At 48.9% G+C, this 17,502-nt stretch overlaps 1 protein-coding gene across 4 annotated transcripts in view; it reads right to left on the reverse strand.

Annotated features, from left to right (window-relative positions):
• Positions 1 to 12,247: 12,247 nt before the first annotated feature.
• SDK2 (sidekick cell adhesion molecule 2) overlaps positions 12,248 to 17,502 on the reverse strand; it is a 313,791-nt gene continuing 308,536 nt past the window's right edge. For all 4 annotated transcript variants that reach the window (XM_035301669.3, XM_035301668.3, XM_078374537.1 and 1 more), the window contains one exon: positions 12,248 to 13,283. In XM_035301669.3, the coding sequence (XP_035157560.1) occupies positions 12,930 to 13,283 (354 nt within the window). In that variant the 3' untranslated portion in view covers positions 12,248 to 12,929. The remainder of the gene's footprint in view (positions 13,284 to 17,502) is intronic.

Here is a 17,502-nt window from a genome sequence, read left to right on the forward strand (position 1 = left end):
GTCTTGCTAGAGTCTGGGAGTTTACTAAACCTAAAGTCCCAGAGAGATAAGATGAACATTGGAGCTCACAGAAGAATTAATTGCTCATTCATTCTCCAGGGCTGCTGAAACCAATTAGCACAAACTGGGCCACTTAAGCCAACAGAAATGTCCTCTCTCACAGTTCTGAGGCTAGAAGTCCAAAACTGAGGTATCAGTAGGGCTGTGATCCCCCTGAGGGCTCTAGGGGAGAATTCTTCTTTGGATCTGTCCGTTTCGAGGGTTCCAGGCAATCCCTGGCATTTCTCAGCTTGCAGCGTCATCACTCCAAGCTCTGCCTGTGTCCTCACATGTGTTTGTCCTGTGTGTGTGTGTCCGTGTTGTTTCTCTCTCTCTTTTCTTCAGCTTTGATTTTGGATTCACGGGGTATGTGTGCAGGTTTGGGACATGGGTATACGGCGTGATGCTGAGGTTTGGGTAACTGATCTTATCACCCAGGTAGTGAGCATAGGACCCGATAGGTGGCTTTTCAGCCCATGTCTTCTCTCTCTCATTTTTTTTTTTTTGAGGTGGAGTCTCACTCTGTCACCCAGGCTGGAGTGCAGTGGCACAATCACCTTGGCTCATTGCAATCTCTGCCTCCTCAGTTCAAGTCATTCTCCTGCCTCAGACTTCTAGGCAGCTGGGATGATAGGTGCACACCACCATGCCTGTTTAATTTTTGTATTTTAATAGAGACGGGGTTTCACCATGTTGACCAGCTGGTCTTGAACTTCTGACCTCAAGTGATCTGCCCGCCTCAGCCTCCCAAAGTGCTGGGATTACAGATGTGAGCCACTGCGCCTGGCATTTTTATTTATTTATTTATTTTTGAGACAGGGTACCCGTCGCCCAAGCTGGAGTGCAGTGGCGCAATCTTGGCTCTGCAACCTCTGCCTCCCAGATTCAAGTGATCCTCCTGCCTCAGCCTCCCAAGTAGCTGGGACTGCGGGCACATGCCACCACACCTGGCTAATCTTTGTATTTTTGGTAGAGAGGGGGGTTTTGCCATGTTGGCCAGCTGGTCTCGAACTCCTGGGCTTAGGTGATCTACCTGCCTTGGCCTCCCAAAGTGCTGGGATTATGATCATGGGTGTAAGCCACCATGCCTGGCCCTCTCTTCTTTTTTATAAGGACACAAGTCCTTGGATTTAGGGTCGGTCTCATCCAGTATGATCTCAACTTAACTAATTACATCTGCAGAGAACCGACTTCCAAATAAGGTCACATTCTGAGGCTCCTGGTGGACGCGAATTTTTTGGGGGACAACATTCAGCCTACTGCACTGCCTTTGACAGTCTTATGGGGGGGTCACATCAGAACCCCACAAAGGTTCTAGCAAGCATGGACTTGACATAAGCCACTTTAGACCAGGGTCTGCAAACTTCTCACCCCATCTGTTTCTGTATGGCCCAGGACCTAAAAATGACTGTTACATGTTTAAATGATTCAGAAAAAAATAAAGCTCAGAATGATACTTCGTTACATGTGAAAATTATATACGATTCAAATTTCAGAGTCTTTAAATAAAATTGAATTGGAACACAGCCATGCACATACGTTTATGTATCCTCTGTGGCTGCTTCTACGCTATGGCAGAGACTGTGGTCCACAGAGTCCTTTAGGGAAAATGTTTGCTAAGGCTGGGCGAGGTGGCTCACGCCTGTGATCCCAGCACTTTGGGAGGCTGAGGAGGGTGGATCACCTGAGGTCAGGAGTTAGAGACCAGCCTGGCTAACATGGTAAAACCCCATCTCTACTTAAAATACAAAAATTTGCTGGGTGTGGTGGCTCATGCCACCAGCTACTGGGGAGGCTGAGGCAGGAGAATCACTCGAACTCAGGAAGTGGAGGTTGCAGTGAACTGAGATCACGCCTTTGCACTCCGGCCTGGGCGACAGAGCAAGATTGTGCAAACTTCTCACCCCATCTATTTCTGTATGGCCCATGAGCTAAGGATGACTGTTACATGTTTAAGTGATTCAGAAAAAAATAAAACCCAGAATGATCTTTCATTACATGTAAAAATTATATCTCTGTCTCAAAAAAACAAAACAAACCTGTTAGTTGACCCCAGGGACATTTTATTCATGAAGAGACAAGATCTTGCTCTTGTCTGTAATCCCAGCATGTTCCTGGGGCTGGAGTGCGGTGATGCAATCACAGCCTATTGCAGCCTTGACCTGCTGGATTCAAGTAATCCTCCTGCCTCAGCCTCCCGAGTAGCTGAGACTATAGGTGCATGCTACCACACCCAGCTAAAGGACACACGAGGGAGGCTGCCCCGTATTGTATGGATGGTATCTCAGTGCCTTCCAAAGTTTCGTTTGTTTTGGACCATAAGAAGCCCAGGCAGTTGGGAGGCTGAAGTGGGAGGATTGCTTGAGGCCAGGACCAGCTTGAGCAACATGGTGAGTTCCCATCCCTACAATAATAATAATAAATTAATTAGCTGGGTATGGCGGTGCTTGCCTATAGTTCTAGCTATTTGGGAGGCTGAGGCAGGAGGATGGCTTGAGCCATCAAACTCACTGCAGGACTTTGACGCTGTAGTGAGCCAAGACTGTGCTGCTGCACTCCAGCCTGGGGCCTGGGTAACAGAACAAGACTTTGTCTCAAATAAAAAAAAGAAAGAAAAGAAAAGAAAAGGCTGGGCACTGTGGCTCACACTTGAGGAGGTGGAGGCAGGAAGATACCTTGAGCCCAAGAGTTTGAGACCAGCCTGAGCAACATAGCGAGAACTTCTATTTTAAAATAAAATAAAGTTAAAAAAAAAGTATATATATAAATAAATATAAATATATATATAAATATATATAAATAAATATATATATATAACTTTATTTTATATACATAAATAAAATTTATATATATTTTATATATTTATAAATATATTAATTTTCTGAAAGGAGAAACTGAGGCTCTGAGAGGTTTGCAGGAGTCTCTACATGGGGTTCAGGGTTGGGACTTGAACCAGGTGACCAATTAGCAAACAAAGATAAAGGTGTACCTGGGCTGGGCACAGTGGCTCATGCCTGGAATCCCAGCATTTTGAGAGGCTGAGGTGGGCGGATCACAAAGTCAGGAGTTTGAGACCAGCCTGGCCAATATTGTGAAACCCCATCTCTACTAAAAATACAAAAATTAGCCAGGCATGGTGGTGGGCCCCTATAATCCCAGCTACTCAGGAGGCGAGGCAGGAGAATCGCTTGAAACCAGAAGGTGGAGGTTGCAGGGAGCCACAATCATACCACTGCACCCCAGCCTGGGCGAAAGACCGAAACTCCAACTCAAAAAGAAAAAAAAAGAGAGAATACCTGGTTATATGTGAGTTTCAGATAAACAGCAAACGATGTTTTTGGATAAGGATATCCCGTGCAAAACCGGGTTTGTCTTCCATCTGGTAATGTGAACCGGAGTCCAGGTTTCTGACCTTCAAGGCTTGTTTTCTGTCACATCAACTATGCTGACCAGTAAGATTCCTGAAGGCAGCCTCTCACTAGTGCAATTTCTCCTAAATTTCTACCAAATGCCAGAAATGACTGGTCAGTCTTGGGGAGTGGGAGAGGAGATGGGGTGGAGGGATCCTGTGGGAGGAGGGTATTTTCTGCACTCTTAGGCAGCCCTATTAGAAAGACACACTCTTTCAGAAAAGCCAGGGCAGTTTTTCCTCCAGACGATTAATTGGTGACTGTGTCCCAGAGCCCTTGGTAGGGAAAACTGGCCTGGGACAACACAGAGCTGCAAGTGGAAGAACATAGGGTTTGAGGAGGCTCTTGGGGGAGACGCCTTGCTCTGAATTTAGGGTCATAATATCCCATCCTGGCTGGGCCAAGGCTGAGCAGGAGTTACGCTGAAAGAAAATTGATGGTTGGGTATGTTGGCTCATGCCTGTAATTCCAGCACTTTGGGAGGCCAAGGCAGGTGGATCACCTGAGATCAGGAGTTCAAGACCAGTCTGGCCAACATGGCAAAACCCCATCTCTACTATAGGTACAAAAAAAAAAAAAAAATCTGTGGAGATACTTCATGGGGAAAAAAAAAGAGAAAAAGGTAAAAACAAACAAAAAGCCAAAAAAACAGTTAAAACAGCTGGGTGTGGTTGGCATGTGCCTGTGGTCCCAGCTACACAGGGGGCTGAGGTGGGAGGATCACTTGAGCCCAGGTTGTTGAGGGTACAGTGAACAGAGATTGTACCACTGCCCTCCTGCCTGGGCAACAGAGAGACCTTGTCTCAAGAAAACCCAAAAAACAAAAAAACACCAAAGAAAAGAAAAAAGGAATTAGCGGACACCATGCGGCTTCCCACAGGTCTAGAAGAGAAATGCCTCTGTGCCGGCCACATTTCGGTGTTCAAAGCATTTTCTTCCAAGCTTCATTATTTTATTTGATCTTTATAATAACCTGATTGGCGGTAGATCAGGGGTCACTTACTTCCCTTGAGAAAAGGTGCTTTAAGCTTCTCCATTTGCAAGGGACTATTCTAGAATCAGAGCCTACTCTTCTGACTCCAGGTCTAGAATGTCTTCCATGTTATTTTATTTATTTATTTATTTATTTATTTATGGAGATGGAGTTTCGCTCTTGTCACCCAGGCTGGAGTGCAATGGCTCAGTCTCTGCTCACTGCAACCTGCATCTCCTGTGTTCAAGTAAATTCTTGTGCCTCAGCCTCCTGAGAAGCTGGAATTACAGGTGCCCACCACCACGTCCAGGTATAATTTTTTGTATTTTAGTAGAGGTAAAGTTTCACCATGTTGCCCAGGTCTCCAACTCCTGGCCTCAGGCAATCCACCCACCTTGGCCTCCCAAAGTGCTAGGAGTACAAGTGTGAGCCCCTGCACCCGGCCATGTTATTATCTTTTAACCAAACATCCTCAGAGCAGTGGGTATGGGAGTATGTGTAATGTGCGATTCCAAATGATGTCTAAGATGGGAATTATCTGTAGTCAGAATTACCCTTGAAAATCCCTTTATCAATTTGAAAATTGGTCAGAAGGTATAGTGTACATGGTTTGTACACTGCCACAGAGGCAGTCTTATTCGACCTCCATTTAGTCAACTAGCCATATTAATGGATATCCTATCTTCCTTTTGCAAAACATAGAGATATACACAGTATCCTGAACACTGCTTTCTAGCAGGCCAGCATATGTCTGCTCCTACTGAACTGAGTTATATGTTTACAAAGAGTCAATTATCATTGTTTCTGAACTTGTTTATGCCAGTTGCAGTTTATATAGTAATTACATAATTTAATCACATATGATGTAAGTAGATAAAATAAGAGTGGAAAAGGAGAATAGCTGGTTCTCTGAAAATTATATTGAATGTTTTGGAAATAGCAAGTTGCAAAAAATAAATAGATAAATAAATAAAAGAGTGGGTTAGAGGCTGAGCGAGGTGGGTGGCTCATGCCTGTAATCCCAGCACTTTGGGAGGCCAATGTGGGTGGATTGCTTGAGGCCAGAAGGTCAAGACTAGCCTGGCCAACATGGCGAAAGCCAGTCTCTATTAAAAATACAGTCCAGGTGCAACGGCTCATGCCTGTAATCCCAGCACTTTGAGAGGCCGAGGTGGGTGGATCACTTGAGGTCAGGAGTTTGAGACCAGCCTGGCCGACATGGTGAAATTCCATTACTACTAAAAATACAAAAATTAACCAGGTATGCTGCAGGCTCCTGTAATCCCAGCTACTCGGGAGGCAGAGGCTTGAGAATCACTTGAACCTGAGAGACCAAAGGTTGTAGTGAGCAGAGTTTGCACCACTGTACTCCAGCATGGGCCACAGAGCAAGATTCTGTCTCAAGAAAATCAATAATAAAAACAATAAAACAATATGAAACGTATATGAAATTCCCTGCTTCAATTGTGTTTTGATTAGTTGAGCAGCCTCTGTATGAATACATGTCTGATGTGGCCGGGCACGGTGGCTCACGCCTGTAATCCTAGCACTCTGGGAGGCTGAGGCAGCCGGATCACGAGGTCAAGAGAACGAGACCATCCTGGCCAACACGGTGAAGCCCCGTCTCTACTAAAAATACAGAAAATTAGCCTGGCGTGGTGGTGCATGCCTATAGTCCCAGCTACTTGGGAGGCAGGAGAATTGCTTGAAACCAGAAAATGGAAGTTGCAGTGAGCTGGGATTGTGCCACTGCACTCCAGCCTGACGATAGAGTGAGACTCTGTCTCAAAAAATAAAAATAAAAAAATAATGAATGAATACATGCCTGATGTGCATTATGCAATAATATACAACGTGCAAAATTAAGTGTATGCATTTAGTTGCATTACGTGCCTTTTTGAAATGATTTTCCTACTAGGTACGGTGGATCATGCCTATAATCCCACCATTTTGGAAGGCTGAGGTGGGAGGACTGCTTGAGCCCAGGCATTGGAGACCAGCCTGGGCAACAGGATGAGACCTCATCTCTACAAAAAATAAATAATTAGCTGGGTGTGGTACCATGAACCTGTGGCCCCAGCTACTTGGGAGGCTGAGATGGGAGGAGCACTTGAGCCCAGGAGGCTGAGGCTGCAGTGAGCTGCGTTCATGTCTTATGCCACTACACTCCAGCCTGGGTGACAGCACGACTCTGTCTCAAAAAAAAAAGAGAGATTTTCCCATTTTGCCTCTGTTTTTGTTGAGTTGATTGAGTCCACATGACTTAAGTAATGTGAGATAAATGTGGTATAATGTAACACCGCTGTACTCATAAACTCGGCAATCTATGGCCAGGCACGGTGGCTCACGCCTGTAATCTCAGCACTTTGGGAGGCCGAGGTGGGCAGATCACCTGAGGTCGGGAGTTTGAGACCAGCGTGACCAACATGGAAAAACCTTGTCTCTACCAAAAATACAAAAATAAATAAATAAATAAATAAATTAGCCAGGACTGGTGGCGCCTGCCTATTATCCCAACTACTCAGAAGGCTGAGGCAGGAGAATCGCTTGAACCTGGGAGGCGGAGGTTGCCGTGAGCCGAGATCTCGCTGTTGCACTCCAGCCTGTGCAACAAGAGTGAAACTCTGTCTCAAAAGAAAAAGAAAAAGAAAATTGGCAGTCTAAGCCCTAATTCTAACCCTGGGTAGATTAACTGGGTTAGATCCACCAAACAACAGAGCGTTTCTTGCGGCATTACATCACTGGGACATAGGGTGCTAGCTTTGTAGAAATTAACATAGAAGGACAAGGAGCTTGCTTTACACTATCAGAGAGGCAGCGTTATGTCTTGAGAGCCGGAAGGCTTTAATACAAATCCTGGTTCTTCCACTCCCTGAGGGCAAGTCACTTAAAGCCTCCCTGTCCCAGGTTTCCTCCTGGGGACTGTCACGGGGATTCTACAAGTTAATAAACGTGAAGTGATTAGAACTGCACCTGGCACAGAGTGGGTGCCATAGACATGTTAGTGATTGCTATTATATTATTTTTTTAATTTAAAAATTTTTCATTTTTTAGCCTACAATGAACATCATATATATTATTATTATTCACTATCATTGGCATATCGCCAGATATTATTCTAAAAGTTTTTTTTCCTTCAGTTTCTAAGTTTTTATTTTATTTTTTTTAAGACAGAGTCTCACTCTGTCGCCAGGCTGGAGTGCAGTGACTTGATCTCTGCTCACTGCAACCTCCGCCTCCTGGGTTCCAGCAATTCTCTTGCTTCAGCCTCCTGAGTATCTGAGATTACAGGCATGTGCCACCACACCCAGTTATTTTTTGTATTTTTAGTAGAGTTGGGGTTTCACCATGTTGTCCAGGATGGTCTTGATCTCTTGACCTCATGATCCGTCCACCTTGGCCTCCCAAAGCATTGGGATTACAGGTGTGAGCCACTGCACCTGGCCCTCTAAAATGTTAAAAAAAATAAAATAGTGCATTTCACTGGAAGGCACAGATGTCCACTCACCTATGAATTAAGAGAGCAGATAGGTCAAACCCTTTGGTTCTTCTCAGCAAAAGCACAGCATGGCTGAAAATGGCTGTTTGGGGAATGAATTGCTTGGGTATGATTCTGGGACATGTGTCCCCTTTCATGTTCCAGGGAGGAAAAGAATGTTGCTTCAAAACTCCAAAAAAAAAAGTTTATTTATAAAATACTGACAGTTTGACAGGACATGGGACTTCTCGTGGTATATATTTCAAATCAATTTTTTTCTTACTTTTCATTTAAAAAATAAACCTGCTAACACGCTATATGACATATAGATATATATTTTTTTTCTTACAGACAGACACCTGCCATAATGAATACTCTCCCCATAATTTTTTGTTCTATTTTTTAAATCAAAAAATAAAGATTTGTGTTGATTTTTGTTTCTGGCATCTAGATGGATGAAGAAAGGTAACACATTTAAACGCTTTTGGTTATTCAGATGGAAACAAAGAGAAGGGGGGTGGTCCCGCGGGGGCACCTGTGCTCAGGTGGTGGTCAGGATTGCCATGTGTGCATGCCCGTGGGGGTCCCTGGCTAGGACCATACAGAGGCACTAGGGAGCGGGTGGTGGCTGTCAGATGATCTCCCCTCTACCCTCGTGCCCACCAGCCCCTCACCCAGGATAGGCACCTTCAGATGTGCACTCTGGGAAGCTGAGGGAAGCTCCTGCCCAGCCAGAGTGGCACTGCGGTGAGGCTCTGGCACCTTTAGAAGCGCTGCCCAGGGAGGTGTGGGCAGCAACAGAAGGCCTCGAGGCAGCGTGCACCAGGTGAGACAGTCCCCACCGTGTCCTTGTTTCCTCTCATTCACAGCAGTGTCAGGTTTGGGGGTAAGAGTTTCGGGGGCTGGGGGCTGAGGGGTGGACAGAAGGGGAGGCAGCCTGGGTTTGCAAACTCCCTGGAGCCCGAGGAGCTTGGTGGTTCTGGAGCCTGGTGCATCTTTTTGCTTTGTCTTGGCAGTGTGGGTGTGGAGCTGATGTCAACTCTGGAGGCTCAGCCAGGAAGGGGAAAGCCCTGGTGTGTCCAGCGTGGGCTCCTGAGTGCAACACTGGGAGATTGCTTGGGGCACAGGGAGGCAATTCCAAAGGTGCCAGGTGTGTCCTGGTGTGAACCTACATTGGGTGGAGTCCCACAGGCAGGGCGCTGGCATCACTGGCTCAGAAAATCACAGGCCAGGAAGGGTCCCTGTTACACACCCGCAGTGCCCACCATCCCTTTCTAATATGGCCAGGTGTCTGGGAGGAGGGTTGGGAGCCTCGGCTGCCCCAGTAGATATGTAAACAAGGGCAAAGAGATGTGTTCTTAAAAACTCTAAAGTCCCGGCTGGGCTCGGTGGCTCATGCCTGTAATCCCAGCACTTTGGGAGGCCGAGGTGGGCGGATCATGAGGTCAAGAGATCGAGACCATCCTGGCCATGGTGAAACCCCATCTCTACTAAAAATACAAAAATTAGCCGGGTGTGGTGGCACGCGCCTGTGGTCCCAGCTACTCGGGAGGCTGAGGCGGAAGAATCGCTTGAACCCAGGTGGAGGTTGCAGTGAGCCAAGATTGCACCACTGCACTCCAGCCTGGCGACAGAGTAAGACTCCGTCTAAAAAAAACAAAAACAAAAAACAAAAAACAAAAAACAAACAAACAAAACCTCTAAAGTGCCACAGCTGCAGACCTGGGCTTCCAGCTGTGACTGAGGCTGTGGAGACAGTATTCCGGATAGGTTGGTACTAAGTGTGGGACTTTCATCGTGGGCGCAGCCTGATCTCATGGGCTTGTCCAAATTTGCCTGGTGTCCTTACCCTCTCAGACAACAGATCCTAGCCACACCCCAAGTGCAAGCAACCCAGGCCACTCTTGCCTCAAGGGGGAGGTGGCTTCAGCCATCAGAGGGAGTTGCAAGAGCCTCTGCTAACACACATACAGATGTGTGTTCTGTGCATATATGTGTGTGCATGTGTGTGAGTACAGGCGTGCATGGGTGCCATTCCATGCATGCACGTAGGTGTCAGCATGGGTGTGAATGAGCTTGTGGGGAGTAGGGTGGGGGGACTACCTTAGTGCACCAGGTGATTCATTAAAGGCAAAGGAAAACTGGCCTCATGTGCAATATATACACATACACAATGTTTTTACTCACCCCTACTTCCTCCCAAACAATCCCTCACTGGGCTGGGCTAAAAGAATGCCCTAATGCAAACTGGGAACTTCCTTAAATGGTTAAAGACTCAGCAGAGAGGAAAAGGATAAAGTTATTTAGAAAACAGAGCGGAAAGGAAAGAAAGCAGCGCAGCAGGATCACAGGCCAGCAGCTGCAGATGTGTTGCCATGGAGACGCCAGATGCTGCAGAGGGTGGAGGTAGAGGAGGCAGGGTCGGAGCAGGGGCTGGGCTGACTCCACTGCAGCCCCCAGACAAGTCCAAGGAGGCCCTGAGAGCACCTTACTTCCAAGAGGAGCAAACCCTCAGCCCTTCTCCTTTGGGGAAAAGATTGTGCTTCCCTTCCAAGGCCTCCTCATTGGAGAAACGGCTGTTTGGACACTGGAGCTGGGTTGAGCTGTCTGCTGAGCCATCTACCAGCATCTCCCCCTTCACGTTTCCCAGGGGTCAAGTGCTTCAGGAAAAACTCATGGCTGGGTGTGCCTGTTCTTTGGGCCCCAGACTCTAACTTCTCTTCCCAGTCACCATTAGCGCAGTGACGGACTTGGGGCTGGTGGGGAGGGCACAGGTTCTCTCTTACCTTGTTTCCCACTTCCCCTACTCAGTTTTCCTGGAACTGTGCTCATCCACCTTTAGGGCATCATCTTCTCTTGGACAAGGCCAGCAGCACCTGTGCACGGTACACACAGGGAGCCCTGCCCCATGAAGGGACCCGCACTGAACTGGACATGCCCCTACTGGGTCATCTGCCATCCAGCTCAGCGGTGGTGGGGGGCCTTGGGCGGGCCCTACAGGACTGGCTGGGGACACAGAGGGCCTTGGATGACCCAGGGAGTTAGATAAAAAGGCCTCTCCCTAAATCCTGGCATCTGGAAGTACCAAGTGGATGGGAAGATCCTGGCCCCTAGACGTGACTATTTTTTTTTTTTTTTTTTTTTTGAGATGGAGTTTCACTCTTGTCACCCAGGCTGGAATGCAATGGTGTGATCTTGGTTCAGCACAACCTCTGCCTCCTGGATTTAAGCTATTCTCCTGCCTCAGCCTCCCAAGTAGCTGGGATTACAGGCAGGTGCCACCATGCCCAGCTACTATTTGTATTTTTAGTAGAGGCTGGATTTCTCCATGTTGTGAAGGCTGGTCTGGAACTCCTGATCTCAGGTGATCCGCCCGCCTCGGCCTCCCAAAGTGCTAGGATTATAGGCGTGAGCCACCTCGCCCAGCCTAGATGTGGCTTTTTGCGGAACACCCCTTGGAGCAGATCGTGTGTGTGTGTGTGTGTGTGTGTGTGTGTGTGTGTATAAAAGCTTTCCCTCCCATCAGCTATTTCTGTCACTTGGTCCCATCTGACCTGCCCCTGCTGGATGAGCATCTCGAATGCCATGTCCACTTTGGACTGAGCTTCCTGACCTGCTATTTCCCCTCCTGGCCCTGGCCAGGCAGAGCTCAGCCTGGAAGATGTTACTGGGGGTTAGGGTACCTTTGCTTCTTTGTCTATAAATTGGGTGCTAGGCAGACTGGGCAAACTCTGGGTGACTCAGCTTCTGGACTAGGGACTTAGGCCATCCCTCTGGGCTCCTGTGCCTCTGTACTTAGGAGGCTGATGGTGGACAGTGAAAGAGACACAGATCTGAAAGTGAGTGTGCTGTCTGGCTAGGAAAGCCTAAAGGAGTTTCTTCTGTAGAGGCTCCTTGGACATCTTGGAAGTACATGGGAGATATGTGTGTGTGCACGTGCATGTGTGTATATGTGTGTGATGAGGATCTATCCAGTGGAGCCCGACGTGTCTGCCCAGAGGGAGATCCCTCACCTTCGCCCCGCTTCCCAGCCTAGGGTAGCTGACTACCCCTTTAAAGACGGGGCAGACGGAACCTGGATTGGAAGAAAGAGAACAGTCAAAGCTTCATTCTTATCTTACCCACAATGCATTAAACCTAATTATCCCACAGTGCCCAGGCCAGTCGCCTGATTTATGCCTCAGCTCCCCAGACTTCATTTCTCCTTGTCCGTGCTCAAGAAAATAAATTCTGGCAGAGGGAGGCAGGGGTCAGTGGTTGGGGGTCTCTCCCCTACCCTTGGGCTCTCTTCCTTGGATGCAAAATTAAAAAAAAAAAAAAGCAGGAACAAGGAAGGCGCTAAGCAAATTCTCACCCTTTAGTTTGTTTTTTTTTTTCTTCCTTTTTCTAAATAAACCAAATGCTTGGTGGAGAAGTTGAGCAGGGGAGGTGGGCAGTAGAGGTTGCCCAGGCAGAACAGGGGTCTGGGTGAGGCTGTCCGATGCCTGTCTGCCAGCCGTGGTGATGGTGCACGAGGGAGAGGGGAAGGAGGAACAGGGAGAGAAGGCAGGCGTGGCCTCTGGGATACCCATCCTTTTTGCAGAGGGTAGCGGCAGTGGGTCCAGGGGTCCTGCAGGGGCTAGAAGAGGGCAGCTGGCTGAACATCCAGAAGCTTCTTCTTCCCTCGACCACGCCTGCCTGGTGGCCCCTAGTCCTCCACCTTCACTCCCTCTCTCTCTCCAGAGGGCCACCCCAATCTGTGTCCGTAGCAGTGACACTACGGCCACTTCCCCAGCTCTGTGAAATTCCCAAAGAAGCAGTGAACCCCACCATCTTAAAGCCAAAGAGCTGCTGGCCACCCACACATCCTCTCACGGTTTTCCCCTCCTTCTGCACGCCGGCTTTGCTGGCGCTGGAATCCCTGGAAAAATAAACTCAGGAGGTGAAAAGTTGACTTGGTTTCTTGGTGTTTTTGTCTTCTGGCAGGCGGTAAGAGGAGGGGTGAAGGAGGAGTTTGGTGCCATTTCTCTTTCTTTTTCCTCTTCCGATGTCAAACAAATGATGAGAATCCTGCGATGGGGGCCCGGGAGCCAGGGGCCAGGCTGCTGGGGGGGCGGTAGAGGGTGCTCTGCTGACTTGGGGGGTTTGGGGGATTCTGAGGCGTTGGAGTCCGACTGGCCTTGGGCCGAAAGAGGCTGCCCTGCTGGGTGCTGGTGCTGTTGGTGACGGCGGCATGGTCCGGCTCGCCCGAGTCGCTCTCCGTGTAGCTGTAGGCCTGTGCCCTCGAGATACCCTTCTGCTGCCTCCGCCACGAGTTGTAGTACGTGGGGTCACTGATGTAGTGGTTGACAAAGGAGTGGGCCTTCTGGTGGTTTGAGTCAACCTCATACTCGCTGTCACTTCCCTGGGAGGACAGAGAATCGGGGTGTGTCAGTGGCCCTATGGGGACAGGACATTCTGGTTCAAAACTCTGCTCTGCCTCATTTAAGACCTGGACTGTGGGCCTTCTGGCACCCACACTGCCAAGGGAGTCTGGTGCCTGTTTGTACCCACTTTCTGCTTCCTTCAGAGAAGATCCTGAAGGAAGGGTCTTCCTGGAGGAAGTAGACCCTGAAGGGGTCTACTGTGGGGTTGGCCCAGAGATACCTGATAGAATCAGAAGACCTGAGTTTTCTTTTCTTTTTCTTATCTTTTTTTGTTTGTTTGTTTGAGACAGAATCTTGCTCTGTTGCCCAGGCTGGAGTGAAGCAGTATGATCTCAGCTCACTGCAACCTCCGACTCCCAGATTCAAGTGATTCTCCTGCCTCAGCCTCCTGAGTAGCTGGGATGACAGATGCATGCCACCATGCCCGCCTAATTTTTTTGGTATTTTGAGGGGTTTCACCATGTTGTCCAGGCTGGTCTCAAACTCCTGACCTCAAGTGATCCACCTGACTCAGCCTCCCAAAGCGCTGGGATTATAGGTATGAGCTGCCACGCCCGGCAAGTTTTCTTTTCTTTCTCTTTTTTTTTTTTTTTTTGAGACAAGGTCTCAATCTGTTGCCCAGGCTGGAGCACAGTGGTGTGATCTTCACTTACTGTAGCCTCAATCTCCTGAGCTCAAGCTATCCTCCCACCTCAGCCTTCTGAGTAGCCAGGACTATAGATGCATGCTGCCATGCTCCACTAATTTAAAACATTTTTTCTGTTGTGACGAGATCTCCTTATGTTGCCCAGGCTGGTCTAGAACTCCTGGGCTTAAGCAATCCTCCTGCCTTGGCCTCCCAAAGTGCTGGGATTACTGGCATAAACCACTTCCCCTCACCTTTCTTTTCTTTTCTTTCTTTCTTTCTTTCTTTTTCTTTTTCTTTTTTTTTTTTTATATGAAGTTTTGCTCTTTTTGCACAGGCTGGAGTACAGTGGCATAATCTCTGCTCAATGTAACCTCCATCTCCTGGGTACAAGCAATTTTCCTGCCTCAGCCTCCCGAGTAGCTAGAATTACAGGCACCCACCACCATGCCCAGCTAATTTTTTTGTATTTTTAGTAGAGACAGGGTTTCACCATGTTGGCCAGGCTGGTCTTGAACTCCTGACCTCAGGTAATCTGTCTGCCTCAGTTTCCCAAAGTGCTGGGATTACAGGCATGAGCCACCTCGTCTGGCCTTTGTTTTCAACGGAAGGAAGTTCACATAACAGAGAGTGAATGATTCTCAGGCACATGACTCAGTGCATCAGGAGCTTCACGATGTCCTGTGACCGCTTCCATCCAGTCCCAAATCACTGTCACCGCCCCAAAGTCAAACCTGCACCCACGAAGCAGCCACTCCCTATCTCTGCCCCCGCTGGGCACTCCCTCTATCCATGCCCCTGGCAACCACTAATCTGTCTTCTGTCTCCAGGGATTCACTTATTCATATAAACGGGATCATTCAATACGTAGCCTTTTGTGTCTGGCTTCTCTGACACAGAGTCATGTTTTCAAGGTTCAACCTCAACCTACTGAGTTCTCATCTTGGTCCAGCTTCTGATTTACTTTGTGACTGGGGACAAAGCCAGAGCCAGAAAGACCTTTAGAGGCTCTGGGCAGTGAAAAAATGCCAGCGCTTGTCCGAGTGTGAGCCAACATAAAGACAATGCTTGGTTACCAACGAAGCATGAGAAAAATCTAAACACAAGTTCAGAATTTTTATGTAATGACAACTTTAAAGTTTTTTTTTGAGATGGAGGTCTCTGTTGCCTAGGCTGGTCTCGAAGTCCTGTGCCCACGCTATGTTCCTGCCTTGGTCTCCCAAAGTGTTGGGATTACGGCATAATGACACCGAACCAGCCCAAAGTTGTTTTTTTTTTTTGTAAAGATAAAAATATTAAATTATTCCTAACTTTTTTTTTGCACGTTGATGTCCTAGGAGCAGGCTTCATCTTTTGGGGACATTAGCCCCAAACAAAACTCAGTCTTGGTTGGAAAGTGAAATTGAATTGTGGAGCTAAAAATACTGTGCAACCTTCCCCTACCCTGAACTCCCCGCAACGTTTTGAGAGCTAATACGACAACAGATGGGCCCACCCTCAGAACTCTCTGGAAGAGAAGTGCTCTGATTTCAGTGTACAGCACAGGCTCAGTGAAATGCAGCTCAGAGGACCCTGCCCAGGCCTCCTCAGTCGTGCCCTGAGAATGTCCCTGCCTGTGGGCAGTTAGTGAATCACAGCAACCCGAATAAAACGTAAAACCCAGTTAGCCCAATCCAAACAAGTTTGGGGTGGGGAGGTGCACCCTGCTTTACAGGTAAAGAAAATGGAGTGGGGACCTTTGTCCAAAGGGTCTGAGCTTTGGGAATTGAGACGCACAGCTTATTCTCAGGAACTCGGAGTCCTTCATAACATTGGCATACATCTCTAGAGATGTAGCCGCAATGAATAGAACCACCACGATCCTCACTACTGAAGCGGGCACTCTGCCAGATAGTCCGAACTGCTGACGTGTGTAACTGTATTTAATTTTCACACTTCTGTCCTGTAACTCCTGTTGCTACCTGAGCACTGATGCTGCGTGGCACTGATGGGCACATAAAGTACAGAAAGGGGGAGAGTTTTGCTGGGGAAGTGATCCGGCCGGGCTTGAACACCGATCTGCCTGATTTTCTAAAGCTCAGGCACCTCTTAACTCCTACAGTTCTGCCTGGAGACCGCAGGATGGGAACGAGAGCTCCCACCCCCACCCCACCCCCACTCCCAGCGGGAATTAAATACTCCCCAGTTCATCTGCTAATTTATGTTCTCTGGCCCCTCCCCTCCCTCTCCTCAGCCCTCTACAACCCCAGCCCCTCTCCTTACCACCCCCCCAGCAGACACTCCCCTGCCAGGACCTCAATCCTTTTGGCAGGCATAGCCGGCTGCCCAAGACAATGGAAAGTCCCTGAGCTCGGTCTGCCTCGTGACGCAATGCCGCACAATACAAACCCCTTTCTGTGCCTACTGCCCAGCTGCCGGCCCAGGAGAACAAAGACGGGGCACAGCCGGGGCAGGGGAACTCCATATGCTGAGCAGGGGCACCTGACGCTGGGCTGAGCCAGGCTGGCCTGGAGCAGAGTGGATCTGTGAGGCAGGAGCCTGGGGGTCCATCCCGCCCAGGAGCAGTGAGGGTCTGTGAGTGTGGGGGACCAGACAGGGATGTCCCACAGTTTTCCCTATAAGCTGCTCTCTCCACCCTCTAATTGCTTTGAACAGTTGTGAGCATCATCTCCAGTGTTCTAGAATTTTGGCTAGCCCCAGGCCCCAGCCTTGCAGAGGAACCCAGGAGCACCGTGGGACCATCCCACAGTGACTGAGTCTCTCGGGGGAGGAGCTTGTGGCCCGGGAAGTTCTGGCCCTTTTCAGCAGAGGAAGTGTGAGCCATCACTCAGGCTCTCTCAGCTTCAGTGTCCTTGTCTGTAAAATGGGTAGAGCTCCATAGTTCACAGGATGAAATGAGCTAACCCAGGAGAGAATGCTGTAAAAGGTATTATCAATGGGGACACTGAGGATGAGCCTGGGTGGGAAAGGGAAGAGGTGGAGTGGGAAGCCTCAAAGTCCCCCTGCGAGGGATCAGAAGGGGCTAGGAAGCTGGGAGGCTGACTCAGTGCTCAGGCAGCTGGAATGGGAGAAGAAGGTTAGCTACTATCTTCCCCACCCCTGAATCCAAGACAGGCATGTCCAGATTGGGAGCAAGGTGGGGTGTGGGATTCTCTGGCTCTCCCAAGGGCCCAGATCCCAAAGTCCACTCATCTAGACCATCCTTGTCCTAGCAGCTAGTATCTGCCAAATGCCTACTGGTACCAGGCACTCTGTGGGCAGCATTTTGGGAATGGAAGGCACCAGAAGGAAGAGCAGGGAGCCAAACAGAGCCCGAACTGCGGGAGGGGCCAGGCAGGCGAGAGTCTGGTCTACCCTTCCTCCCTCCCCCACTCCCTCCAAAGCCCAAGCAGGAGGGCTTTGCATCAGCGACTGTTGCTCCCGCCTCCATCTCCCTGAACATCTGTTTCTTTTCGGGGTGGGGGGTGGGGCGAGAAGAGAAGAAAGCGAGGGGGAACCCGGGGCTCCTACTGCAGCTTTCAACTCTCACAGCCTCGGTAATTGAATGCAGCTTCCCAGGGACTCACCCAGCA

This window comes from Callithrix jacchus, chromosome 5 (genome assembly GCF_049354715.1).
Source record: "Callithrix jacchus isolate 240 chromosome 5, calJac240_pri, whole genome shotgun sequence".
Lineage (NCBI taxonomy): Eukaryota > Metazoa > Chordata > Mammalia > Primates > Cebidae > Callithrix > Callithrix jacchus.